The sequence below is a fragment of the Callospermophilus lateralis genome, chromosome 11 (genome assembly GCF_048772815.1).
Source record: "Callospermophilus lateralis isolate mCalLat2 chromosome 11, mCalLat2.hap1, whole genome shotgun sequence".
Classification (NCBI taxonomy): domain Eukaryota; kingdom Metazoa; phylum Chordata; class Mammalia; order Rodentia; family Sciuridae; genus Callospermophilus; species Callospermophilus lateralis.
Window position 1 is genome coordinate 574,725 of NC_135315.1, and position 27,982 is coordinate 602,706.

Below are 27,982 nucleotides of genomic sequence, written 5' to 3' on the forward strand. Positions count from 1 at the left end.
GCCGGCCGGCGAGGAGAGCGGCGAGGGCGGGAGCTCGCGCGGCCGCGCACCGCCGCTCGCGACGGACGGGCGCGCCGGCCAATGGGCGCGGCGCACAGCAGTGGGGCTACCGCGGCCGACCAATGGCAGCCCGCGCCGTACTGAGCGCCCGCACGCCCTACGACGACGCAGGACGCACGACGCCGGCCGGGCCGTGGCGGCGGGGAAAACCTGGGGCGGAGGGGTGGAGCGCGGAGTACGCGCGGGATCGGGCCGGGGGCGGCGGGCCGGGAGAGGCCAAGGTCACGGCGGGCGTGGGCGCCTCCCCGCGGTCCTATTCTCCGCGGCCCGAGCCGGGGCCTTTCCTGGCGGCGTCGGAGACGGCGCCCGCCGGTCCACACGACCCCGGCCCCCGCGATCTCGGCGCGGAACCGAGCTGCGGGGTCAGCTGCCGCCCGCCGACGCCCCCGGGCACAGTGTGCTCACCACCACCAGGCGGTTAGGGTCCCCCGAATCGGAGGCCGTCAGCGGGCTGGCGCCTCCTAACCCGTGAAAGTCCTCCCATCAAAACAAAAGCCGCAGGCGTCTCGATGCCTCCTAACGCCGGCGACCGCGAGCAGGAGGCCACGCGGTGCCCTGCGGCACCGGCCACCCCGCCCTCTACAAGTGGGGCCCTGAACATTGACCACAAGAGGGCGTGGGCCCTGGACACGCCACCCCCACCCCTGCCAGAGGACCTGACACCTGCCAGTCTGCAACTGGGCCCCGGGATACTGACCCCGCAGGGGGAGGGGGCCCCAGACGCTGACCACCCCCACTCCTTGCCAAAACACTAGCCATCCCTGCCCCTTTGCCTGACCACTTGTGGGATGCTTTAGGTCGGGACCGGAAGCTACTAGAGGATGCTTGTTAGGGTAGCTAGAGCAGTTCTAGGAGAGAGCTTAGGCTGCACCTACCCTCACAATAATCTGAGGGTGGGATGCTGCCGCTGCTTGGGAGGTACTGTGGCCACGCCATGGTGGCCCCCGCCTTGCAGCCGATTGTTAGTGAAGAACAATAGAGGAACAGACCAATTTAAGTATTAGAGGAGTTCAGTGTGAGGGAAGGATGAGAGGAGCTGGATTTAACGGGGCAGGAAGTTCTGGGGAGAGCTGCTTGACACAGGCCCCAGTCAGGAGGCCATAGGGTCATTTTGTGCGTGTTATTCATTCTGAGTCCACTCATGTTGGAGGAAATGAAGATTAATGTGTCCCTCTGAACGTGACATTTGCATATCTTGTTTGTCACGTATGCTTATGTAGTTATGAGTACAAATTCCTAAGGATTCCATCCTCTGAACCATAAGCTGGACACGCTAGACACTGAGAATAGTTTCACTGAATATGCATTCATTTATTTGGGGAATTTTTCCTTTATTTTGTGTGCAGTGCTGAGATAGAGAAATGAGAAACAGGCAAAGGCAAGAGCCCAGGAGCAGGCAAGAGAGGGCCCAGTGGCTGCTGGCACCCTGGTGGTGGTTGGCACCCTGGGCTCCCACTTTCCAGTGCTGCCTGTGTCTATGCCTGGGCCTGGTGGCAGCTCTGGGCTCTGCTTTGTTGTTGTGCAGCAGTGGGGAAGGAACCCAGGGGAGCTCTAGCCTGGGCAGTAGACTGTCTGGAGGAGAAAGCACTGGTACGTGGCACTTGGATGGTCAGAAAGGACTCCAGAGAGGGAAGGCGGCTTGCCTGGCCTTCCAGCCATTCAAGTGCTTGGTGAGTATCCACTGTACGCCAGCACAGCTGGGAATGGACAGGCCACTGAGCAGGATATGTGGCCATGTTCCAGGAGATGCTTGCAGTAGGCAGCAGCTATTTGCCATCAAGGGGGGCGGGCAGAAGAGACACACCAGGCCTGGTTTCCGAAGGGTGTGTCTGTTCATGTGGAAACCGTGAGCCGTGAGCCCGCAGTGTTCTGGACGCAGGTGCAGGAGAAAGCAGAGTCCTTGAGTGCTTAGAGCCTGGCTGGGGGACCCACAGTGCCCAGCACAAAGAGCAGCCTTTGTGAGAAGTGATGGAGCCAAGAGATGGGCAAGACATACAGGGGAATGAGACCTCAGAACCAGGTGTCAACCATGAAACAACAACTATGATAGAGTATGAAGAAAGTTACACTCTTGTCAAGTGCAGTGGCACATGGCTGTAATTGCAGCAATTCGGGAGGCTGAGAAGGGAGGATCACAAGTTAGAGTCCAGCCTCAGCAACTTAGCAAGGCCCAGTGTGGGGATGTAGCTCACAGCTAAAGCACTCTGGAGTTCCACACTCAGTACCATATTTATTAATTTAACTAAAAGAACAGCTATAACTCCATAATGAAAAGACAAGCCAGTTTTCAAACATACGGAGATTTGCACAACTACTTCAAAAGAGATGATACATGAACATCCAGTGTATACTCGAGACAATGTAGAATATCATGAATCATGAGGGAAACACCAGCTAGACCTATAAACTGACAGCAAATGCAGATTAACCCTGTGCCGTGATCAACACCCAGTGGTGGCTAGAGTTAGTTAGACTGGTGCTACTAACGTGGTTGGTGGAGACAGGAATGTAGGAATGGCATGTTTTTTTTCTTTTCTTTTTGGCCAGTGCTTTAACACTGGGGCGCTTTACCACTGAGCCACATCCACAGCCCTTCCCATTTTCTATTTTCAGACAGGTCCTCACTTATTTGCCAAGACTGGTCTTGAGTTTGCCATCCTCCTGCCTCAGCCTCTCCAGCTGCTGGGATGACGGGCTTTGGCCATTACACTGGGCAATTGAGTGCTTTCTTACATAACATCACACACACACCCACTGCATGATCCAGCCATCCCACTTATTATTTATCAAGAGAAAAGAAATGGCTGAGAGTTGGGGATGTGGTTCAAGCGGTAGCACGCTCACCTGGCATGCGCGGGGTGCTGGGTTCGATCCTCAGCACCACATAAAAATAAATAATAAAGATATGTGTTCACCTAAAAAATAAACATTAAAAAAAAAAGAAAAGATGGGACTTGGGATGTGGCTCAAGCGGTAGCGTGCTCGCCTGGCATGCGTGCGGCCCGGGTTCGATCTTCACCACCACATACAAACAAAGATGTTGTGTCCACCGAAAACTAAAAAAAATAAATAAATACTAAAATTCTCTCTCCCTCTCTCTCTAAAAAAAAAAAAAAAGAAAGAAAGAAAGAAGAGAAAAGAAATGGCTGAGCCGGTACAGTGGCACATGCCTGTAATCCCAGCAGTTTGGAACACTGAGACAGGGGGATCGTTGAGTTCAAAGACAGCCTCAGCAACAGCAGGCGCTAAGCAACTCAGTGAGACCCTGTCTCTAATAAAATACAAAATAGTGCTGGGGATGTGGCTCAGTGCCCCTGAGTTCAATCCCAAGTACCAAAAAAATGCTGGACATGGGTTTGTGGCTCAGCAGTAGAGAGCTTGCCTTGCACGCACGAGGCACTGGGTTCAATCCTCAGCACCACATAAAAATAAATAAATATATTGTGTGTCCCCAAAAAAAGAGTTTAAAAAAAAAAGTGTGCATGGTAACTCATTTCTAACAACCAACTGAAGTGCCCTGGGTGCTGTGGTTGGGTCTTAAGTGCCCCCCAAGGCCCATGTGCTGAAGGCTTGCTACTCAGATGTCCTGGGGCCTTTAGGAGGTGGACTTAGTGTGAGGCCTTGGGGTTGGTCATCGGGGGTGTTCCCTTGGGGGACTGTGGAACCCAGGCTCCTCCTCTCTGCCTTCCTTGCTCCCTGGCCACAGAAGGAGCAGCTGTGTACAGCCTGTGCATCCACAATCATGTGGTGTCTTGGGGACAGACTGGAGTCTCGACAACACAGGCCAAAGCAGAACTTAGACCAGTGGGTGAAGAGACCAGTTCTGTCACACAGCAGCCTGGGGACGGGGTGCTGGACCACCTCCCAAGGCAACTGGGACTGGTCCTGACATACACACCTCTTTGTGCTTCCCTGCAGGAATTCTGTGGAAAGTGTTTTGAGTTGCCTCAGTGAGATAATAGTAATCTAGCAAAATTTAAAGTGCACATCTTTTGGGCTGGGGAAGTGGCTCAAGCGGTAGCACGTTTGCCTGGCATGATAAAGGTATTGTGTCCAACTACAACTAAAAACAACAACAACAACAAAAAGTGAATGTGGAGCCAGGCACAGTGTGGCACACGCCTATAATCCCAGTGGCTCCAGAGGCTGAGGCAGGGGGGTCACGAGTTCAAAGCCAGCCTTAGCCATGGCAAGGCGCTAAGAAACTCAGTGAGACCCTGTCTCTAAATAAAATAAAAAATAGGACTGGGGATGTGGCTCAGTGGCAGAGTCCCCAGAGTTCAATCCCTGGCAGCACCCTCACCCCCCCAAAAAAATCAATGGGACTAGGGTCATGGCTCAGTGGTAGAGCACTTGCTTAGCATGTGTAGGCACTGGGTTCAACCCTCAGCAAAAATAAATAAAGGTATTGTGTCCCTCTACAACTAAAAATAAAATAATAAAAAAAAAGTGAGTGGGATTCTGAGGGCTACTCCATGAAAACCACTTCTCTGGCTGGGTACAGTGGAGCAGCCTCTGATCCCAAGTTAGTTCAAGGCCAGGCCTGGTCTGATAGGGTGCAGGAGGGCTCTCCGCACAGCTCCCCAGGAGCCTTTGGCCCCAGGAGGCACGCTGTAGTGAAGGCCAGCCCTCCTGCAGCCAGGAGGGCAGTCTGCGTGTCCCAATGGGTGTTCTCCAAACAGGATCCGAGGGCCAAGATGACCTTCTGTAGTCACATAGTGACTCACCTCTGGTCAGACTGAACTTCCAGGTCCACCTGCATCTCATCCACTAGGCTGCCCTTCTGAAGCTCCATGGGTAAAGCTGGTGTCCCTCAATTCTTGAAAAACACACCCATGCCTGGAAGGGGACAGACTGGAATTCAGCTGTGAATACAGAGGGCCTGTGCACACCCAGGGCACCCTGCAGCCTCTCATGCTCACGGGTGCCCCACTCTTCCCATCTCTTGAGTCTGCCCCTCAGGCCAACATGTGTTCGTTGGGTCCCCCAGTCCATGACTGGCAGCTGCAGCCCTGTCCCTTGCAGCCACTCCAGTGAGGCTGTGGTAGGGCGCCAGATGGCATTGTTTCTGCAAGGACTGATGATGCCTGTCATCTCTCCATGGGCATATGGTAGGCAGGACAGCAAGGGCTCTCAGTCACGTGCTCAGGATCAAAGAAAGATGCCAAGTCTGGGCAGGGGGCTTTGTGGGGGCAGCTGGAGATGTGAGAGTGGAGGCCCTTCTCCCGCCGGAGCATGGGCCAGGCCCTGATGTCCCATGGCTGTGCCAAGTCTACAAGAGCACTTAGGACTCACGGCTCCTGCGGGGAAGCCGGCAGCCCCTGGCCACCCTTTCTAACCTCATGTGGGGCCTGGCACCTGGCCACGCACTTCACTCACTCTCCACTCCCCCAGCCCCTGTGAAGTCGGTGGTCACCTCTCACTCTGCAGAGGGCAAGTGGAGGCTGGTGCTGGCCTACATGACAGGGCTGGGTGGCCAAGGCAGGCTGCCTAGGAAGGTCTGATCCTCCTGGGGCAGTGCTGGAGTGGGGCTGGACACACTGGAGGGCGTGTGGGCAGCACGTCTGGTCTGGCTATCATCAGCAGAGGTTGCCCCATGGGGGTCCTGCCTGCCCACTAGCCCCAGGAAGGTGCAGATGGAGAACAGGCCTGGAGTTGCTGTGTGCAGCAGCCTGGGGACACCCTGCCAACACCAGACATCCAGACCAGGCGGGGGCTATCCCGGAGCATGCTGGCGGGCCAGGTCTCTGGAAGCAGCATTCCACAGAACCAGCCCAGCCCCGCCAGCCTTTCCCTCACCAGGAACCTCTCAGAACACCTATCCCAGCAGCACCCGTGAGCCCTGAGTGCGACCCCCGTTTCAGATCCACACTGGAGAACACTCTCCTTTGCTTCTCTCTGGGGACTCGGGATGAACGTGGGGCTTGGGGCCTCTGGCAGGTTCCAAACTTTCCCAATGAGTGGCATTCCATCCCGATGGAATCCTCTCTAAATTAATCAATACCAAAATAAATTTTTATCAATCCTGCTAAAGAATGAATCATTTTTCTATTCTCTTTATAAATTAGGACAATATCATTAGCTCAGCCCTGACACATACCTGTAATCCCAGAGACTCTGGAGGCAGAGGCAGGAAGGTCACAAGTTTGAGACCCACCTGAGCCTGTGTTTCAAAATAAAAAAATCAAAAGGGCTGGAGGTGTAGCTCAGTGGTAGAACATCCCTGGGTTCAATCCCAAGCTCTAAAAAAAATAAATAAATACACTAACAAATAAATGGTGTCGCTAACTCACCTATGTGCAGACGCGAAGGTGGAGCCGCAAGCCTAGGAGACCCCACCAGCCTAGGAGACCCCGCTGAGTGGCTGAGTGCGCGGTGCGGGTCCTTGGCTGCCTGGCACCAACAACCACACCACTGCCCCAGCCCCACGTCTTCGGGGTCCGTCTGCTTCTGCAGGTGGCCATCTCTGGCCCACCTGCCACCTTCTGCCCGCTGGCCCAGAACCTCCCACACAAGCCTCACCTGGGACCCTGCGAGGGAAAGCATCTGCTCCCTCTCCGAGGGTCCCTTACCTCTCTGGCCTCAGGATACTGCCAGGCCGTGGCTCTGCGCCGGGAACTGGCCACCCCACAGCTGTCCTTAACCTCACCCACAGAACTGCTCCTTAAGGACTGGGGGTTGTGGCCCAGAAGTACAGCAGGTGCTCAGCGTGTGCCAGGCCCTGGGTTCCAGCAACCAGCACAAGAAATGAGTAAAGATGAAAATCATGAAACTAGAGGCAGCTGTTCCCTTTGACCCTCCCAGTCAAACTTAAGTTTGATGGAGAAGTTGGGATGTGCCAGAGATGCTATCCAAATCCCACTGTCTGTTACACAGAGATCCAGTGCAGGCTTAAATTGTTCCCCAGGTGACTCACTTCTGGGAGTTCTTGGGGGAACCATGTAATCCCTCTCTGAAAACAGGCTTTTAAAAATGCACAGAGCCACGACCCTCCATCATCCCCAGAAAGGCCCCCATCTGAGAGGCCAGTCCCTCCGTGGCAGCTGCTGGCTGCACTGTGATGGTACTAGGCAGGTCCCTGCTCATCCTCCTTCTGGAGGGAGGCAGGACTCCCCACTGAACCTGCACCAGGAGGCTGCCCCGGCTCAGGTGTGGCAAGGGAGGGGACCCATGCTGCAGCCCAGCCAAGTGGGGCTCCACACTCAGGCCCTTTTCAACTGTTTATTCCACATCAGTTACTTCAGGGGAGGGACACTCGACTGTATAGAGATTGAAAGCAAAAAATATACAGTTAACATGTGTCAGTCACCCACCTAGACAGGCACACAGCACAACACAACACAGGATGAAGGCAGCCTAACGTGTGGAAGCGTCACGCACGTTAAGGAAACTCAGTGCTGCATAAGGCCACCTGTGGGCCTCAGCACCTGCACCTCCAGGGTGAGCCCAGCGCAGCACTGGGGATTCTGAGAGCAGTCCCATTTGGAGACACTGCTTTCTCCTTGTCCTTGGGGCGAGCTCACGAGGCAGTTCAGCCAGGGCTGAAAGGGACCATCAACAAGCAGAGGGCTTCGCTGTCCCACCTGCTGCAGGGCTGGGTGGGCCTTGGGCTCACCCCCTGGCCCTGTGATGGTTCTCATGTTTTGGGGATGCTCCCATGTCCTCCCTCCCACCCCCCAACTCTGCTCCTGAAGACAGTCACCCTCATCAGGCCTCTCCCCCTGCAGCAAGTCCAATTCAGACTGAATGCACAAGGTCAGGCCGGGCTGAGGGGCCAGTGCGCAGGCCCCCAGCTGACTACGTGTGGTCCCAGCAGGGTGGTGGTGCTGCACTTTGGTGGCCCAGGAACATGGCCCACTGGTGCCAGAACTCTAGGTCATTCTTAGAAATGTCTCTGAGCGAAAGCAGGAGCCAAACCAGGCCAGGAGGCTGGGACTGTGCAGCCTGCCCCAGTGGCCTGCTGCTGCCACTTCTGCAGCTGCCATCGCCAAGGAGTGCAGACTGCATACCTGGCCTTGACTCTTCACAGGACACCTCTTAGATTTTTTTAACCCTAAAAGACAGTGCACCATCTTGGTTCTCGCTCTTTGGATTTTTCATACAACCTTAGGATAAAAGGACACAGCCTCCCCCCACGCTGTGTCGGACGGCAGAGGACTCTCACAGCCAGCCAGGCTCAGCAAGCTGTTTCTTGGAGACCCACCCTCCAGTGCAGAGCAACCCTCCTGTGGAGGGGCTGCCCCAGCTTCTTTCACCACCTAATGTCCAGGCTGCCCAAGCAGCGCACTGGGCTCGGGTGTGTGGCGTGCAGCACTTCCTGAGCACCAGGGGAGCCCAGCCACGCTTGGTACAGCTCCTGCAGGTGTGCACTGGTCTCTGGAGGTTGCACAGGGATGTCAGCGTAGATGCTCTCCATCTGCCGCAGCAGGGTCTTGTCTGAGTGCCCGTCCTCAGTCTGCGCTTGGCCTCTGCCACTCAAGCACCCTGAAAGGCACACACAGGCAACTGCTGCTTCCTGTGGGAAAGTCAGTCTCTGGGAGACACTGGGAGACAGTCTGGGGCAGGCGAGGACAGGGGGCGGAGCAGCTGCACACCCACACACTGTCTGCACAAGCACCTGGCTCCTGTTATCAGTGCTGCTTACTCTCTAGCCTGTACACAATGTCTTCATCAATAGTAGCAAAATTCACTTAATGAACCAGCAGTGAGCCAGGCGTGGTGGCTCATGCTTGTAATGCCAGCAGCTCAGGAGGCTGAAACAGGAGGATTGTAAGTTCAAAGCCAGCCTCAGCAACATTGAGGCACTAAGCAAAAGTGACATCCTGTCTCTAAATATAATACAAATAGGGCTGGAGATGTGGCTCAGAGGCTAAGTACTCAATCCCTGGTACTCCCTTCCCACCCCCCCCACAAAAAAAAGAACCAGTAGTGGCCAGGGTGCAGCTCTATGGTAGAGCACTTGCCTCACATGCACAAGGCCCTGGGCCCATCCCCAGCACCACCTCCAGCACAGCAAACCAGAAGCAAACTTCCACAGGGCTAAACCTCACTCTCCATGAAGCCAGGGCAGCAGGCAGCCCAACTTGTGGTCTCCACCATCTGCACACTTGGACCTCCATGGAGCACAGGACACACCTCCCAAAGGCCCTGCCTCACTGGCCACCTGTCCCCACTCCTGCCCCTGGCAAGCTTTGTGAGCTCTGCACCTGACCCCCAACACCAACTCTCTAACCTCCACCCTCCCCTAGCTCGAGCTGGTGTCCCTCCTGGCTCCTCCGGGTCACGGAACGTCTGTAGTCCTCGTCGGCTCACCCTGGGTCTCTCTAGGAACCCTGTTCTCATGCACCCATGTTACTTCACCCTGGGGACACAGACATCCCTAGTTCCCAAGTCAGCAGAGCAGGTGGGCCCTCATGGGCCAGGGGCTCTGTGTCCTCCTGACAGCCACACCTGCATCAGGGACCCCTGTCCATCTGGCTCTGGTCTGCTCTGTCCCCTCCCTGGGACCCTGTCATCACCTGTGTTACCCCTCTGCACGTCAGGAAGCTCCTCAAACACAGGGCTCTCATGAGCCCTCAGATACGGCTCTCCTCAGCTCCGGGAAGCCTCTGCCCCACAGCCTGGCAGTACACAGGCCACCACGTGAGCTGCTCTGACCTGGTACACACACCTCCCCAAGGGAGCTCTGAAGGCCATGTGTAACTGCCCACTCCTTTCCCCCTGGTACCGGGGACTGAACCCAGGGGTACTGCACCACTGAGGCGCACACCCAGCCCTTCTTATTTTATGTTGAGACGGCCAAGCTGTCCAGGCTGGCCCTGAACTTGAGCTCCTCCTGCCTCGGGTTCCAGAGTCCTTGGGAGCACAGGTTTGGGTATGCCACGTGACCAGCTTCCCTAATGACAGGGAGTGAGGACGAGAGAGCGAGCACAGCCAAGGCCATCACGGGGCAAGCACAGAGCTGAGGGGCTGGAGTCTGGGGGGCCGCCTGGGCGGGCTCTGCTCCGCAGCTCACCTCTGGGACATGCGAGGACCTCCACGAAGTGGTACGGGAACTTGCCCTTCTTGAGCTTTAGGATCATGTTCTGGATATTCCTAAAGCCGTAAGCAGCAGCGAAGCGTAACAGAACCTCCCCGTCCTTTTCCAGGGTGACCTCCTGGAAGTCTTTGTTTCTATAAAACAAATGACATGGATTTTGACTGCAGAATTGTCTTTCTGTGACTTGAGGGTCCTTTTCCAATCTAAGTTGGGAATGTCAGCCAGACGAAGTTTGGGTCAACACACAAAAGGCCTTTTGGTGGACTGGCAAAGCCTCTCCCACGCCACCCATGCTGTGCCCAACTGCCCTGCTGCCCGCAGGAGGCCTGCTGCAGACAGCCCGCCCGCACCTCAGGGCGCGGTAGGTGATCTCCTCCACGTGCTCGTTGAACAGCTCCTTAGCCGCGTGTCTGAAGACGTGGGCCAGGTGCCCGTCGGAGCCGGCTCCCTCGTGGCGCCTCACTGTGGCCTCCTTCATGTCTCCAAACCTCACCAGACAGAGGGAGAGAAGTCCTCCTTAATGATGACGGGAAGCCACAGTGCAAGCCGACCCGAACCCCAGGGTCCCAGGCCGAAGGGCGCCACTGAAACCAACCACAGCCTCTGGAAACTTAGATTTGGGGAGTCACATTCTTAAGGAGTGCTAGTAGTTGGCACAAAGTCTCCTCCTGCGCCTGGTCTGAAGCTGCAGGAGGGCTGTGCTTGTTGCTGGGCCATTCATTCACTTCCTTCTCCAGTTGCATGAGCAACAGGAGGGACGAGGACCAAGCACCAAGTGACACAAGAGCACATCGGCCTGTGCTGAGCCACAGCGAGAACGCTGGGTCAACCCCGGCCTAGGTGCAGACCCTGCCTGGCACTCAGGTTGAAATTCCATGAGCCTCAGTCCCATCTCCCATAACAGACAACAGCTGGGAAGAGGGCCACCAGGTGGAGACCAGCTGCTGTGTCCTTGGCTCCAATGGCCCTGAGGAGCAGAAGCAGCAGTGCAGAGGTAGGTCTTGCCGCCCTGCATCTAGCCCGCCCCCTTCCTTGAGGGCTTGGTGTGCCCATCACACACAGAAGCCAACCCTGGCAGCCCAGAGTCCTGACCACTCCAGTTCAAGCCAGGAGGATGGCTGTGGGTTGTGATAGGGCCATGGGCAGCCCCATCTCAGGGTTCAGGCGCTCTAGTCACACAGCAGTAAAGCCTGGGGCTAGCAGGGGCGGCTTGAGAGTTTGCAGGTGGCCCTGCCCAGAGACCCCCTCCAAGCCACTTACAGGGTATCCACTGCAGCATCTTTCACAGAAAGGTCACTTTGCTCCATTATCTGAGCAACTTCACCTGCAGACAAACGAGAAGCCTGAGAACCATAAGGACAGAGGGTCCAGGCCCTTGTGCTGTTCCTCCTTTGGGGGAGTCTGGACTAGTGACCCTGGACCCCTCAGCACAGAGCAGCAGCAGACTCGGGGAAAAACACAAACAACAGGCCAGGGTCTGAGCCTCCCTAAGCCTTGGCACCGAGGGCTTAGGGGTGGCTCCAAGTCATCTCCAGGTGGCATGCTTCTGCGCACAGCCAGCAGGCACTGAGGTACCTCAAACCAGCTCACTCACTCTTGTCTTTTTGGTGCAGGGGGATTGAGCAAGGAGTGCTTTACCACCAAGCCACACCCCCAGCCCCGTTTCTATTTTTATTTTGAGATAGGGCCTCACTAAGTTAGTGAGGCTGGCCTCAAACTTGCAATCCTCTCGCCTCAGTCTTCTGAGTTGCTGGGATTATAGGTGTGTGCCACCACACCCCACTCTATGTTACTTCCTCATGAGGTGTCTGGTGGAAATAGAGCCCCTTAAATGGCTGCCACAGTATGCAGCATGAAGACCGCAAATGTGGAGCAGCTGCGTGCAGTGCTGTAAACCCAGCTGTACTCGGAGGCTGAGGCAGGAGGACCACAAGTTCAAGGCCAGCCTAGACAACTTAACAGGTCCCTGCAAGTAAGAAAGTGAAAGAAAGAAAGGAAGAAAATCAAAAGGACTGGGGATGTAGCTCAGTGCTAGCACATCCCAGGTTCAACCCCCTGTCTGTAGACACACATACACACCAGCAGGGCTGAGAGCTTAGTGGTGGAGTGCCTGCCTTCATGCTTGAGGCCAGGGTTCCATCCCAGCACCAAAATAAAAACTGCTTGATGTGGCTCTCTGTGCAGCTGTACCTTTCCAGCATGAGCACATGGCCACTGGCCATTTGCTAAGGAAGTAGAGGACAGCACCACAGTGACCCTGAGTCCCTTCTGCCACGTCACTTCCACAGGGTGCACCCCAAAGGTGGAGACCTTCCTGTAGGGATTGGCTTGCTAGACTTCCTGGCCATGCCAAGAGGGGAATACCTACCTACACTCCAAGTTTTTCCTAAGAGCCTGCCACTCTGCCTGACCACAACTGGCCTCACACCTGGAGATCAGTTTCCAGCCTGGGATTCCAGCCTTCTTCTAGCTTCCCCAGTGGCCTCAGCGGGCTTCTTCCGCCCGGGAAAGAAGGAAAGGAGCTGGTTCACAGAGAGAACCTGCAGGCCTAGCAGTCCACTGGTTTGGGAGATAATTCCTATCCCCAGGCGGAGAACCTGCCTGCTCTGCTGGTGTGTGCAGCAGCACCCCTGCGCTAGTGGGCAGGCAGGACCCCTGGGCAGGGCCCTGCTGTTTTCTCTGTGAGAGCTCCACTGTGCCTAGGGCAGACTTAGCAGGCCTCCTGTGGTCAGGCAGGACTCCCTAAAGGGCAGCAGGTGACACAGGCCACAGCCACACTGCCCCAGGGGTTCTCCTAGAGACTTGCGTACTGGGGACATGGAGGAAGCAAGGTTGTACCAGCACCAGCTCTCCCTTCTAAACCCAAGGGCCCTCAGCACTGGCCAATCAAAGAGCCAGCCAGTGTCCAGGCACAGCCCTGCCCGCCTCTCACCTGATGTCAGCACACAGTCAGCACCCTGGGCACCGTGCGCAGCAGAGAGCCCCTCTCGCAGAGCCTCCAGCTTCTTGTCGTAGCAGGGGGCCACAACTACGTGGAAGATCTTCTCTGGGGCCAGGTTCTGTGGAAGAGAGTGCCTCATGCTGAGGGCCGGCGGGAGCTACTCACTGCCCCCAGACGTGGCACCGGGGGTGCTGGCTCTGGGTCTGACCCCTGGCTCTAGTTCGCTCTCACCCCCTCCTGGTCTGCTCCAGCACTGCACCTGTACCTCTGCTGCCTCACCTGAAAGGAGCTGGTTCACATAGAGAACCTGCAGGCCTAGGAGCCCAGGGAGCGGCCCTCCAGAACCAGGAGGGCAGAGCCTGCCTCCAGCACTGTGCACACAGGGCAGGCCAGGAAGAACAGGCGTGTGCTCCGCCTGGCTTACTGCAGCCTCCTCAGGCTGTCCCCCGGGGCCTTGGTGTGAGGAGCAGGTACCCAAGGCTGGACCAGAACTGGGGTAATGCTGATGAGGCCGGGTTCAAAGGCCCTGCTGCAGGCAGGGGCGGAGCCTGAGAGGAAGCCTGCCTTGATCACAGCCCGACCAGGGGTTAGGGGAGAGGTGGCTGCAGGCCGGTTCCCCAGCAGGACCTGCAAGGGATCCACAGCTTTGGGATCCAGCCAGGGGAGGGCAGGGCTGGCAGCAGGGGAGACAAACAGGGGCAGGGCAAGGGCAAGGCAGAATGGCCCAGGGTGTGCTGTTTTGTGCCTCTGCAACTCTCACCCTGACACCTGTCAACTATGGTGACCTTATGAAGCAAAGGTCCCCTGTGGCTGAAACCACAAGGCTGCCAGGAGAGTGGCTTTTCACAGCTGGCTTCCAGGGTCTGGAAGACCCTGTTATTGTCCTCTTCAGTTGCCATGACACCCGGTGGGACGGTGCCCCCAAGGAGGACAACAGTGCAGGAGCGGTGGCACGCAGCACAGTGATCCATGGCTGGCCTCCAGACACCAGGGGAGGCAGGGGTGAAGGAGCCCCAGGCTGGGACTCGTGCTGCCTCATGGGGAACAAGGTCAAGCCCATGGCTGAATCTCACAAGGAGTCACATGGCACCCATGGTCTGAGGGGAAGCCAGGGCAGAAAGGAGGCTGGTTTCCTGAGTGACAGTGGTCCTCAGCCTCCAGGCACAATCCCCACCAGGCCTCCATGGTGAGCCTGGCCCAGAAGTAAGGAGGCATCACCTAAAGTGTTTCTATTAGGGCCAAATGGGTCCAGGAGAAAAGAATAAGAAGAAAGGAAGAGATTAGAACAAGAGAGAGGCAGAGGTGGACATTGGCAGAAAGGGTGACACGGGATCCTCACCAGAAGCCACAGCTCCCAGGAGTTCACCTGGACATAAGGGTCACCTCCCAACCAATACGCTGCCCTCTGAAAGGATCAGCTTACCTGCTGTTTGGCAAAATAATCCTTCACCAAGGAGCCCATGACCTGCTGAGGGGACTTGGCAGCACACAGGTGGGGAGTAACAGGGTGTCCCAGCACCCGCTCAGCGTATCGGACCCAGCCTGGGGAGGAGAATCCACAAGGTCAGCTGCAGCCTCGTCAGGGTTCATACAGACTGCCCACCACGATCTGCCCTCCACAGCTCAGGCAGTGGGCTGGGAGTCCTCAAGGTTTAAGGGTGCTGCGAAGTGGGAAGTACCCTGTGGGCCTCAAACTGAGAGCAATAGTCAGGAGAAGGCAGAGCGGGGGCAGCAGGCCCCCCAGGAGTGAGAAGGAGACGCTCTGAGGAGCAACTCAGAACAGTCACTGGACCAAGCCTGTGAGGTTTGCCGTGCCAGGCGTGGAGTTCTTGCACATGAGGCAAGTGGCCACATACAGGTGGGAGAAGCCCAGCACTCTGTACTGACCCTGCTGGAAATAAGCCCAAAGACTGTCCACTGTTTAAATCGACAAAACAAGAAACTTAAGCCCCTGAATGAATCATCAATAGCAAAGCAGGCACTGTGATCATTTCTTCTTCAGTTCAATGAACTTCTACCACCCCGTGGACCGTGGCTGCTGTGGTGGTCTCCAGGAGTGGGCACAGGCCAGGGAGGTCAGCTGAACACACGGCCTACAGTTCTGCCTGCAGGAGCCAAGGCTTGCTCCCCCAACACTGGGTGCATCCTGGCAAGAGGGCCCAACCCCATGGACACGTACCCAGTATGCACACAAGAACATGGGCACTGCTGGAGGGCACTGAAGCCCAGGACATCCACTGCCCCCATACAGAGAAGGGCAGGCCCCTGGGCAGGCCTGCCAAGGGCGAGTGAGAGCCATCAAACTCAAACCTCAGGTGCCCCCACGACACAGCCTCGACGCCCTCCAATCCACGACAGGTGCATACAACAGTTGTCCTGAAAAAGAACCCCCTGCAGGGCAGTGTTTGGCAGGCCCGAGGGCCACCCCTGGACCCCAGCGCGAGGCACATGCCCAGGACGCAAGCTCTCAGCACTCCTGCGCTCGTGTTGCTGGGCCAAGCTTTACAGGCCTCAGACACCAAACAGGACCCAGCAAAGCCCCAGGAGGCCGGGCCCCCAGAGGGGTTTCCTGACCACCACGCGAGAGGTAGCAGGGGAGACAGGCTGTTAGGAGCAGCAGACCCTCAGAGGCACCCCCATGTGTGAAGCACTGCTGCTGAGCACCTGCCACGGATGGAGGCCCTGCCCATCACCATGAGGGCAAAGCTGTGGGTCCCACCCGTCACCTATGGCCCTGAGTCTCCACACCTGGGGGTCTAGCCACTGGGGACTTAAGTCAGGAAACATTTTGGGAACAGCCCTCGGCCAGCCAAGGCCCAATTCTAGGGAGAAGCAAAGCCAGCAATCTTGGCGTTGCTTCAGCCTTCCTGTCGGCAACAATCACAGAAAAGTTCTGGTTTTGAAGCAGAGCACACCAAATCATCTCCTTGGACTGTGGAGGTGCTGTAAACCTTAGCCATGATGGTTACAGTTCTGACACATGAGAAAAACCGTCATTAACCAGGAAGAGCACTCCAGAATCCAGACTAGGAAGTCAACAGTCCGATACATTAAACACAGCAAACCTCAAGCTAAGATGGGTAGCCAAGGATTGGTCTGCAGCAGGTGACACAAGCAGAGAAAGGGCTCAAGGACACTGCTTGAGGAGAGCCTGGCGCCTCATCCAGCACTGCCAGCTGAGGACGCAGGGGGCCTGCTGGCCTCTGCACCTATCAGGAGCTTTTCCAGGAGTCACCCCAGGCTCTTCCCCAGGCCTCCACAGAAGGAATCAAGAGGCACCTGTTGGCTTGGGGCTGGCAAAGAGCACGAAGCTGTCTGCCCTGCTGACAGGAACCAAGGGCCATCCCGGTGTCTCCTCCTCTGATTAGGGTAGAACTGACCCACACACCGAGGAGGTAGAGCACCTCAGGTTTATGGGTGGTCAGCTGCTGAATCTCCAGTGCAGCTTCCTGGGTGGGGGACTTCCTCTTCCCAGCTTTAGCAGAGGCAGAAGCCCCTCCACACTCTGAGCAAACTCCAGGCCATCCCCACCTGCTTTACCAAATCACAGCCCTGAGGGTGCCCGCTGCCGGAAGACCCCGCACAACGAGAGGCCAGCTAGGCCCCACACTTGGCCACTTCTGAAATGGCACTGCCCACGCCCAGGTAGACAGCAGGCTGCCATGCTGGCAGACCCATGAACGTGGAGCACGTTCGCCTGAAGGTCGCTGGCCACTGCTCCTACCAGGGTTTCATCCCTGCTAATGATGAAAATTTAAAAGGGGAGGAGAAAATGCTCATTTTGTCCAGAATTGAAAAACTGTGATAAATGTCACCTGCCATGGTTTGCATGTCCCCATCAAAACTCAGGCTGAAGCCAACCCACCATGGGGTATCAAGACAGGTGAACTGTGTCCACCTGGTGCCTGGAGGGGGCCCTGGACTTGGAGCTGCCCCTCTCCTCCTACCTGATAGGGCAAGATCTCCCCATGCAGGGCCTGCTCCTGAGCCCCAGCATCAGTGACTATAGCAGGGAGTGGGCCAAGACAGTACCTAGGTGTTGACTCCACGCTCAATTAATGGAACAATAGCTGAAAGTGCTCCTCAACAGAACCTGAGTATCAGTGTCAGGAACTGTGTTATCCTACGATTTCCTTTAAAGCTGGGAAAAGATAAATGTTTGTCATGTCATCTGTAATTGTTTGATAATTAGATTATCTGAAATAATTTTAAGAATATAATTGATTTTTATTAAAACACAGTATGCTTGCCCCACAAATCTTACAAATGTATAAATGAAAATAAATTAAGGAGGGCTGGGGATGTGGTTCAAGCGGTAGCGCGCTCGCCTGGCATGCGGGCGGCCTGGGTTTGATCCTCAGCACCACATACAAACAAAGATGTATCTCTCTCTCTCTCTCTCTCTCTCTCTCTCTCTTTAAAAAAAGAAAAAAAAAAAAAAAAGAAATTAAGGGCTGGGATGTCACTCACTACATGAGCACTTGCCTTGCGCATGTGAGGCCCTGGGTTCAATCCCCAGTGCAGAACAAAAGTCAAAATCATAGCACAGCCACAGGCTCTCCCTGAACTACCTCTGAACTACCCAGCTGATAAACGTTGCTCACGTAGACAGCACTGGGCTGGACACCCCCACTCTGCGAGGCCTCGAGGGACGCATGCCAAATTCACCACCCACCCACCTGCCGAGTGCCCACGCCCACCCCAGCCCAGGGACTGACCTGGGCAGGCAGAGGTCAGCATGGGCAGCGCACGCTGTTCCTCATTGTGCTGATGGAACCGACGCACAAACTCTTTCTGGCTCTCCAGGATGCTCAGGTCCGCAGCTATCGAGGTGTCAAACACGTAGTGCACCCCTGTAGGAGAGAGGGGCGCTGTCTCCACCCATGGGGACCAGGGTCTGCCTGAGCCACAAGGGCCACAAGTCTTGGCTCGTCTCTAACTAAGGGCCAGTTCAGGACCGAGGATTTTAATTTTTTTTTTTTTAATAAGCATACATCACTTTTACTATACAACACATACACTCTGTCTCCTGCGTCTCCCTTTCTGTACGTCTATGTTAGCAGAACTATCTTACAGCACTCCATGTGTAAGCCAATGGGACATCATAAGATATGTAAAGCATTCTCTTCTAACTCAGTGGCACATTAAAATTTCAGTCTGGCCAGGCACAGTGGCTCATGCCTGTAATCCCAGCAGCTCCGGAAGCTGAGGCAGGAAGATCTTGAGTTCAAAGCCAGCCTCAGCAATGGTGCGGCACTAAGAAACTCAGTGAGACCCTATGTCTAATAAAATATAAAAATTGGGCTGGGGATGTGGCTTAGTGGTTGAAGGCCCCTGAGTTCAATCCCCAGTACCCCAAAAATACATAAATATTATGAAATTCAAATTTTTACTTTAGAAGAAACCAGTTCTTTGTGAAGATCTAACAATTACACGCTGACAAGCCTCCACACCACACTCCAGAGCACCGACTGCTCTGCTCTTGTTTCGTCTGGTAGGCAAGGCCAGCCTGAGCTCCCGGGGACTGGCCGTGTATAGGAGCACCTGGATGAGTTCACACGTAGCTGCTGGGTCTCGGCTGCAGCTCTTAGGCCCTAAATCACCTGCCAGGAGAAACCACCATCACCAAGAACACCAAGGAGGAATGGGCTGCTGCTCAGCCCTCAGGCCTGCCTGCAGATGCTGTCCCAGGGGTCTCGTGACAAAGCCCTGTCTGTCCTCTCTGCCCGCCCGCTGGCTGCCATGCCCAGAGGATGCTCAAGGGCCCTGTGACACCACCATGCAAGGACCGGGCAAACAGACCACTCGGGAGCCCTGTGGCATGCCAGGAGCAGCTCCAAGTCTCAGCAGTCTTAGTTCCCTTTTGGCATTTTCCATCTTGACTGTACTCTCTTTTTTGGTACTGAGGGCTGCTTTACCATGAGCTACATTCCCAGTCCCTTCTAATTTTTTTTTTTCTGGTATTGGAAATTAAACTCAGGGGCACTCAACCACTGAGTCACATCCCCAGCCCTATTTTGTATTTTATTTAGAGTCAGGGTCTTGCTGAGTTGCTTAGTATCTTGGTGTTGCTGAGGCTGACTTTGAACTTACATTTTTCCTCCTGCTCAGCCTCTGAAGCCACTGGGATTACAGGCATGTGCCACCATGCCCAGCTACCTTTCACTTTTTAAAATTTACACCCCCAGTCTCTTTATTATCTTTCATTTTGAGATGGGCTGGCTAAGTTGTCCAGGTTGGCCTTGAACTTGTGACCCTCCTGCCTCAGCGTCCAGAGGAGCTGGGATTGCAAGCATGGCCCCTGAGCTGGCTTGATTATATTCTTTTTTTTTTTTTTTAAGATAGAGAGACAGAGAGAGAGAGAGAGAGAGAGAGAGAGAGAGAGAGAGAGAGAGAGAGAGGGTTTTTTTTTTTTTTAATATTCATTTTAGCTTTTGGCAGATGCAACATCTTTGTTGGTATGTGGTGCTGAGGATCGAACCCGGGCCATACGCATGCCAGGCGAGCATGCTACTGCTTGAGCCACATCCCCAGCCCCTTGATTATATACTTAAATTACCACTTATCACTCCTCACATAAAGAATACCTGCCTAGGGGTGGGATTGTAGCTCAGTGGTAGAGAGCCAGCCTAGCATGTCTGAGGCACTGGGTTCGATCCTCAGCACCACATAAGTAAATACAATAAAGGTACTGTGTCCATCTGCAACTAAGAAAAAAAGAACACCTGCATACTCCTTTCTTGGGAAATGGGGCACTCATCATTTCAGATGCTTCTCCATCCAAACGCCTTCCATGAGCTGGGGCGGCATGGAGGCTGCTGGCGAGGGTGGGGGCCTCCCATACACCCCTGTCCACAGTGCCAGCAGGCACTCGCGTCTAGCTCCAGAGGGATCAGCCCTTCCTGCAGACCAGGGGTTAAGAAGCACCGCCTGCCATCAGTGGAGGCGAGGCCGGCCTCCAGCCTCTTGACATACAGGGCAGGGTCGCTGTACACTCCGTGAGGTGCTCCTGGAAGGGGCCTTCATGACCTCAGTTTTAAATCTCAGTATTACCAAAGGTGACTCACCAAGACTTTTGAGGAAGCCACAGAGTCTTCTGGATGCATCAGTGACACTGAGGTTGAATTTAGCAGCAAAATAAGGCAAAGACTGAGGACACACAGACACTACCAGCACTCTGTGCTTTGAGGTATCGCATCTCTACAAGAGAACAGAGTGGTGTCACCTCCATGAAGGGCAAGCTAGACACCTTCAGGAAAGACTCAGCACAAACAGAATGCAACACATGTTCCATGAAAAGACTGTGAACTAGACAAGCGCTGGCAAGCATGCCTCGGAGAAGGGCATCAGGACTGAAACAGGACACGTCACAATACTGGCCCTTAAGTCACAGAAGTCACCAGGTAACAATGAAAATGTATATAGACTTAAATGACTGTCCAAAGGTCAGTCTCCTAGAAAGCATCAGGCTAGGTCATTCAGTGGCACACTTTAGCCACTAAAAATTTTAACTCTGGCGAGAACTGACACATTATCCCTTACAAACTATTCTAGAAAATTTTGACTAGCTGGGCTTTGTGGCCACACCAATAATCCCAGTGACTCGGGAAGCTGAGGCAGAAGGATCACAAACTCAAGGCCAGCCTCAGCAACTTAGTAAGACCCTAAGCAACTCATTGAGATACTGTCCCAAAATAAAAGTTAAAATAAGCTGGGGCTGGGGCTTAGTGGTTAAGTGCCCCTGGATTCAAACCCTGGCACCAAATATAAGTAAACTAACTATATATGTGCATTCCTTAGTAAGAATGGCTTTCTTCAAAATGCAAATTAAAATAGTAAGAAACAGATTGGCATAAGCAGTTCAGGGAAATCCTGGGGAACCACCAGACCCCTCAGACTGAGCCCAGCCTGCAACAGCCCTGGAAGCGTCTGCAGCGTGTCACCAAGTGTGAGTGCTGGCCGCACACCAAGCACAGCAGAGGCAGCCGCCACTCGCTTCACACAGCCCCAAGGCACCTGGAACTAGCTCGCCTCTGGACTTCTCCATCAGCGGAACCCCAGTGTCAGGATTTGTCACAGCAGCTGGATGCAGTTTTGAAGTATAATAGAATATAAACAAGCAATATAACTGTGACTTGCCAATAAACATACCAAATATCTCCAGCTGAATAATCAGGAAAAAACAGGGACACCTTCTACTCCTCAGGGTGAACTGCACCCTTGACACCACAGTTACCCCTCTGCATCATGTGTGGGAGTACCAGGGATACAGGCACTTGTAAGGGCATTTGCAAAAACTACAGATGCCACAGAATTAGAAGTCTAACCGTTCTGTGGAGCGTGCCAGGAGAGAACGCAGGCATCCCCGACTCTAGTTCAGCGCCACGGAATGGCTAAGGTCACTCTGTTCCCTGACAGGATGAGGCTGAGCAGGTGGAATCAGCTTACAGAGTGTGGTGGGCAGCATGGCGGTGCTATTCAGAACACCCCAGCTGGGCGCCAGCAGCTTGCCTTGGACCCCTGGGAGACTGCACACCAGGAAGGGGACACAGGGCGCAGCTGATGCTGACAACAGAGAGTGTATTTCCACCCAAAACTGGAACCTAAAAGGGTGGATGACTTGTCCAGGAAAACGCCAGAGTGTGAGGCTGAGCACCTGAGGTACCCTGGTGCTGCCCGGCATGAGCACTCACGTGAGCCAGCATTCTGGGTGGGGCACTCTGTGGCAGATCACTTGCCTTCCACTCGAAAGGCCCAGGATTCCATCCCTAGAACCCCTCAAAAGTAAACAAAAACCCAAAGATTTTCAAGGCTCTTAAGCACACTGACTACTGACTACATCAGAGAAAAGACCCACCCTACTCTGTCATGGGGGTCAGGGCAGGATACCTGGGCAAGGTGGGACACACACACACCTCTGTGACAGGTTATGCCAACTCTCTGGGTGCTGTAAATCAAGACCCCAACAACCCCACCACACCTCATTTCTCTTTCCCTTTTATTCCCCTTGTTGAAAGATAGTGGCACCTGGTAGTTCTGTACAGGAGGTCCAGGGGACATGCTGAAGGAGGATTTGGGATCCATCACCCGTCCCTGGAGTCCCAGCCTGCCCAAGTCCCACAAGACCATTAGCACCCAAGCCTATCTCTGAAACTCAGACCTGTCTGCTGGACCTCACCAGGCTGTGGCCGCCCTTCCAACCAGGAGATGAATGTGTGCTGCCAGCCACTCTCCCAGAGTCGGCAGAGGAGTCTGGGCAGGGGTTGTATTCCCCATGGAAGGGCTTAGGGCAAGGCAGACTACGGCAGGGAACAGGAACTTCATGACACCAGGAAAGGCAGAGACGTGCATCGATGTCCCAGCAAAGGGTTCTACGTACACGGAGAACAGACTTCACCTCCCCCTTGACCCACCACCCCCAGGTCAGCTCCGCAGGCACAGTGACAGCATGCGCTCTGAACATCATACCTTATTAAGGTTCAGAACGCGGAAGAATTCCTTGGTGCTCTGCTGAGACAGCTGGGCTCCTTCCTCTGCAGTCAAGCAACTGTCGCACGCCAGGCAATCACTCAGAAATATCTTGGCATCAGCTAACCTATGGAACTCTCCCTTCTGTGAAGGAAAGCGTCAGTTTTGCGTTAGCATGTGCTTCTTTAGGGAGGGTAATGGCATAAACACAATATCCAGAACTCACACTAGCAGGGAGACAATGGCAGGGCAAGGCCAGTAATTGGCAGCAAGCCTGCAATGCCAGTCACAGATGGAACCAACCCCCGCACTGTCATATGTGGAAAGAAGATGATACTCCTATGTGCTGTGAGCTGGCCAAGTGGGTCCTTCCCCCATACCCTTCCTCTGCAGCACCTGTGTCCCAGCCACTGGCTTCCCTGCTGGCTCCCCCGCTCCATGCATCCTGAGCTCACCTGTCCCATGGCTCCCATGGGTGCCCTAGCTTATCTCCAGGCTCATAATTTGCACAACCCACTGCTAGTTCTGGGTCTCTGGGTCCTCATACCATCCTAGACTGGGCTGCTGGTGTGCAGACCTGCCCCGTCCTCACCTGCAGAGTGACTGCTCACCTGGATGCAGAGAGTGTAGACAGAACTTCAACCCATGCGACCCCTTTGTCCTCTCCTTCCTGACTGGCCTCCATACCTCCCCCTGGCCCTCTGCAGCCTCCAGAGAGATCTGTTAGAACATAAAGCATGTCTTCACTCTGCTTGGAGCCCCCAACAATAGACCCTCACATGGAAGGCCACATCAGCCCTCCTTTGCCCTGGTCCCTGCCACGCTGACCCTGGCTGTCCTCTGTCCCTATGCAAGTGCTCCTGGAGAACTACAGGCTCACCTGACAAGTTCCCCTCACAGAGAGGGTGTTCCCACACCTGTTTTCTTTGCACCAACTACAAGCATTAACGTTCATCCCACCTCGGTGAGCTTTGTGAAGGTGTAGCTTTGTCATGATCCTTCTGTTCCCCGCACCTCTACTGCATACAGAAGGTGCTCAGTAAATATTTGGTGGGTGAATATATGAAAAGGCTGAGCCAACAGAATCATTTTAGTCAGTAATAAAAGCTCTGGAGGGCATCTATCCATTTTTATTTTATTATTATTATTTTTTTTGCTGTTGTAGATGGACAGAATGTCTTTATTTTATTTATTTTCATGTGGTGCTTAGTATGGAACCCAGTGCTTCCCACATGCTAGGCAAGCGCTCTACTGCTGAGCTATAGCCCCAGTCCTATGAAGTTTTTTCTTTAAAACATGATTTGACAGGCTTCGGTGCTCCACCCCTCCTTTGACGGCACACCCTCTAAGGGAGCTCAGGTGGTGGCCAAGTGTCCCTGTGCAGCCTGCTCATCCTGGGGTTTTGCTCTTGCAGATGCAGATCCAGGAGGTCAAATGGAATCAGGAACTGGTATTTTAACAAGGTACCAGATGGAGCCTGCGACTCACAGCAAGAGTCTGGCACCTACCTGATCCTGTGGAGAGCACTGAGTTCTCACTGAGATGCCCACAGGTCATCCAAGGAGATGCCCATCACCACCCTGATCACAAAACAGAACCCTGCAAGCTTCAGGGTCCACCCCTCACCTTCCTTCCTCCTGCCCCCTCCTTCTGTAGCTGTGGAATTGCAAGAACCCTCTTCCACTTATCTCATGACTGACAATGCTGCAACTTCACCTCCAGCATGCACCCACTCCCAAGCCTAGATTGGGGTCCTCTGGTTCCTCTGCCCCCTTGCATGGCTCACTCAGGCCTGCAAAGCTGCCTACGTGGCTTCCATCATTTACTGTGGCTGCTGCATCTATTACCTGCCCTAAAAACAACCTGAGACTTCCCCCTTACTTGAAGAACCCCAGTGGCTTCTTCACGCCATCAACCTGGACAAGGGGGGCCCCTGCCCCTGCTCAGATCTCTCCTGTTCATACCCCCAACATTCTTACCAGCTCCTCTCATCCTAGCAGTGTGCCCATTGCTGAGCTGGTAGGCACATGTGTTATCTCACCCTCACCGGAGCCCTGGGAAGCCAGTAACCCAACTCGCCACAACTAGATAAAGAACGGGGCCTCACGGGGTTAGGTTTTGTGCAGGGTGATGCAACCAAAGGGCAGGCCTGGGAGAAGGCCCCAGGCCTGGCTGCTCCGGAGCTCTGGCCCCAACTGGCCCAAGGCTCCAGGCGCTCACTGCCTGTTTCCAGCCGGCTGCTCCCTATGCCTAGCCCCCACTGCATAACACCAGCACACAGGCGAACCGAATTAATGACCATCAGACCCACAGCACATCAGAACTAGTGAACCTGACAAGAAAGATCCTCCACCTGCTCTTCCCATGTTGCCAGTTCTCCACTTACAAAATAGGCTCCAGTATTCTGGTTTTTCTTTTCTTTTCTTTTTTTTTTTTTGCAGTATTTGGGATTGAATTGAGGGGAACTTTATGTCACTGAATTGCATCCCCATTCCTTTTTTAGAGATAGGGTTTTGCTAAGTTGCAGAGGCTGCCCCTGAATTTGTGATACTCCAGCCCCAGCCTCCAGAGTAGCTGGGATTATAGGTGTGCACCACCATGCCCACTGATTCCAGTATTTTCCTATAAAAGACATGACCTTAATCTACCGGCATCATGTCCTTCCCTGTGACCCGGGAACATTGGTAGGACTTACTTGAAATGCTCATTCTGAGCATGAAATGACACATATAAAGCTCATCTCAGACTGGGTAGATGGCACTTGCCTATAATCCTCAAACTTGGGAGGCTGAGGCAGGAAGATCACAAGTTTGAGGCCAGCCCAGAAAATTTTGAGACCTTGTCTCAAAAAAAAAAAAAAAAAGAGGTGGGGATGTAGCTTAGTGATAGAGTAAAAGTGGATTCAATCCCAGTACTGAAGGGGAGAAAAAGAGCCCAGCTCAGGGGGTGTATCAAATAAACATGACTAAAGAGAATTAAAAAATAAGAACTAAATTAGAAAAGAAACCATGTAAAAATTAAATCTATATAATCATCATGAAATTTGGGTTACCTAAAATGTCTATCTCAACTATTGGTTTTTTGTTTTTAATTTTTAATATTTATTTTTTAGTTTTCGGCGGACACAACATCTTTCTTTGTATGTGGTGCTAAGGATCGAACCCGGGCCGCACGCATGCCAGGCGAGCGCGCTACTGCTTGAGCCACATCCCCAGCCCTCAACTATTGTTTTTTTAAAAAAAAAATTTTTGTGGGGGAGGATCCTGGGGATTGAACCCAGGAGTGCTCTACCACCAAATCACATCCCCACTCCATTTTATTTATTTATTTACTTGGGGTATGCATTGGGGATTTAACCCAGAGGCACTTTACCACTGACCTATATCCCCCAGGCCTTTTTATTTTGAGACAAGGTTCTCCCTAAGTTGCTGAGGCTGTTCTAAAACTTGAGATCCTCCTACCTTAACTTCAGTGCCCACAGCTCAATTCTCATTTTAATGGAAATTTCCATTAAAAAAGAGTTGAGATTTAAATATCAGAGCACTATTTCTTTGTTCCTAGTGCAGTGTTTTGGCTTGGTATGTTTGAGAAGATAAGCTGTGTAGAAAGAGAGACTTTCCTGCACAAGGCTGTTAGCACCTTCAACTTTACTTCAGTCTTTCTTAGAGCAATGATGTGCATGGTGACATGAACCTCAAACAGAGAAAAACAGCACCAGCCACTTACTTTAGGCTGATACAAAACTAAAAAGTCTATACTTACTTCTCCATTCTCCCGGGCTGGATTTGGTGCATCAACTGACACATTCTCTTGGTCATCTGTTTTTGTTTTTTTACTACATTCCTTAAAAAAAAAAAACGCAAAAGAATATATATTTTTTAAAATTTTTTTAATTGTCAGTAGACCTTTATTTATTTATATGTGGTCTGAGAATTGAACCCAGTGCCTCACACCTGCTAGGCAAGTGCTCTACCACTGTGCTACAACCCCAGCCCAAGAATATTGTTAAAGAACAACTTTTAACCTGATTCTCTCCATTAAAAAAAAACAAAAAAACACACATACCTGACCAACTAACTTCATGTCCAGAAATCTTTTTGTAATTTTTTTTAATATTTTATTTATTTATATTTATTTTTTAGTTATCGGCGGACACAACATCTTTGTTTGTACATGGTGCTGAGAATCGAACCCGGGCCGCACGCATGCCAGGCGAGCACGCTACCACTTGAGCCACATCCCCAGCCCTCCAGAAATCTTTTTTAGAGAAGAAAAGCAACTGTTCTTCAGGATGACACACACACACACACACACACACACACTCAGTCCTTCAACAACACTGTCTGCAGTAACTAGGCACTACAAATGAGGTGGCCTTCCAGGCTGCCTTACCTGGAACAGATGCACTTAGGATGTGATGTAACCATTAAAAAGAACCTCTCTCAATTCTGTGAGAGAATGTCTCCCATAAAGCATTAAAAAGAAAGTTATACCTAGTATTTATGATGTGATATAATTTTTAAGCAAACAACGGGGCTGGGGTTATGGCTCAGAGGTAGAGTGCTCGCCTTGCATGTGTGAGGCCCTGGGTTTGATCCTCAGCACCACATAAAAAATAAATAAATAAAATAAAATTATCAAAAAAATCTGATTTATTTAAAAAAAGAAAAAAGAAAACAAAAACCCCTGCACACGCACTGCATGGTTGTTACAGGGGATGCAAGGGTAGAGGGCCACTGTCAAATTACAGAGCAGAGAGGAGCGCCCGCCCTTGTTTCCCTCTCCACTTTTTTTTTAAAAAAATATCTATTTTTAAGTGATTTTTATGTGGTGCTGAGGACCGAACCCAGTGCCTCACATGCGCTAGGCAAGTGCTCCACCACTGAGTCACGACCTCAGCCCCTCTCCCCACTTCTGAACTGTTTAAAGCACGCGAGTTTAAAAGTTTATGAGCCAGTGGTAGCATTTGTGATTACTGCAAACTGCTCTCGGGCAGAACCGCGACTGGCACAAGGACTGAGAGCCCCAGCGCCAGCACTGGCCCCAGTTCAGCCACCACCGCCAGACTCGCGATGCGCTCGCCCGCAGCGACCACCACCAGCGACCCGCGGACTACCAGAGCTGACAGGTGTCAGCAAGCCGCACCCGGCGAACGGGACACTGCCGGGCCTTGACCTCCGACCTCCAGCTCGACATCAATTCGCGACCCTCAGACCCCGCCCACATCCCAGATCTGTCCCGGACCTCCGACCCCAGCTTTGACCACGCCGGGTGCGGCGCCCACCTTCCGCGTGCAGTGCTCACACTTCATCTGGAGCTTGACAGGAGAGAGGCTGGGAGCCTAGGCAAAACGTAGCACCGATCGACACAGACACCTCCGCCTGCCACCCGCAGCCCTTTGTTGTCTTTGCTCTGGCAAGGCCACACCCCTAAGGGCTGCGTGCGGCCAATGAGAGCACCGAAACAGAGAGAGC

The 27,982-nt window shown here is 53.5% G+C and overlaps 1 protein-coding gene across 1 annotated transcript; it reads right to left on the reverse strand.

Annotated features, from left to right (window-relative positions):
- Positions 1-1,546: 1,546 nt before the first annotated feature.
- Narf (nuclear prelamin A recognition factor) lies at positions 1,547-27,912 on the reverse strand. The gene is made up of 11 exons (XM_076870042.2): positions 27,793-27,912; positions 26,271-26,351; positions 22,509-22,652; positions 20,108-20,240; positions 17,759-17,893; positions 14,464-14,582; positions 13,032-13,158; positions 11,360-11,423; positions 10,450-10,587; positions 10,076-10,233; positions 1,547-8,544 (listed from the first exon to the last, which is right to left on the reverse strand). The coding sequence occupies exons 1-11, from the start codon at positions 27,817-27,819 to the stop codon at positions 8,312-8,314; spliced, it is 1,359 nt and encodes a 452-aa protein (XP_076726157.1). The 5' UTR covers positions 27,820-27,912; the 3' UTR covers positions 1,547-8,311.
- Positions 27,913-27,982: the final 70 nt, after the last annotated feature.

What these genes read in the sequence shown, in the direction of transcription:
- Narf (XM_076870042.2), bottom strand. Translation starts at nt 27,819, where the DNA reads ATGAAGTGTGAGCACTGCACGCGGAAG. An exon ending in ATTATTTTGCCAAACAGCAG is followed by an intron (nt 13,159 to 14,463) that starts GTAAGCTGATCC and finishes TCTCTTCCACAG; the next exon opens with AACCTGGCCCCAGAGAAGAT. An exon ending in GATGCTGCAGTGGATACCCT is followed by an intron (nt 10,588 to 11,359) that starts GTAAGTGGCTTG and finishes CTGTCTGGTGAG; the next exon opens with GTTTGGAGACATGAAGGAGG.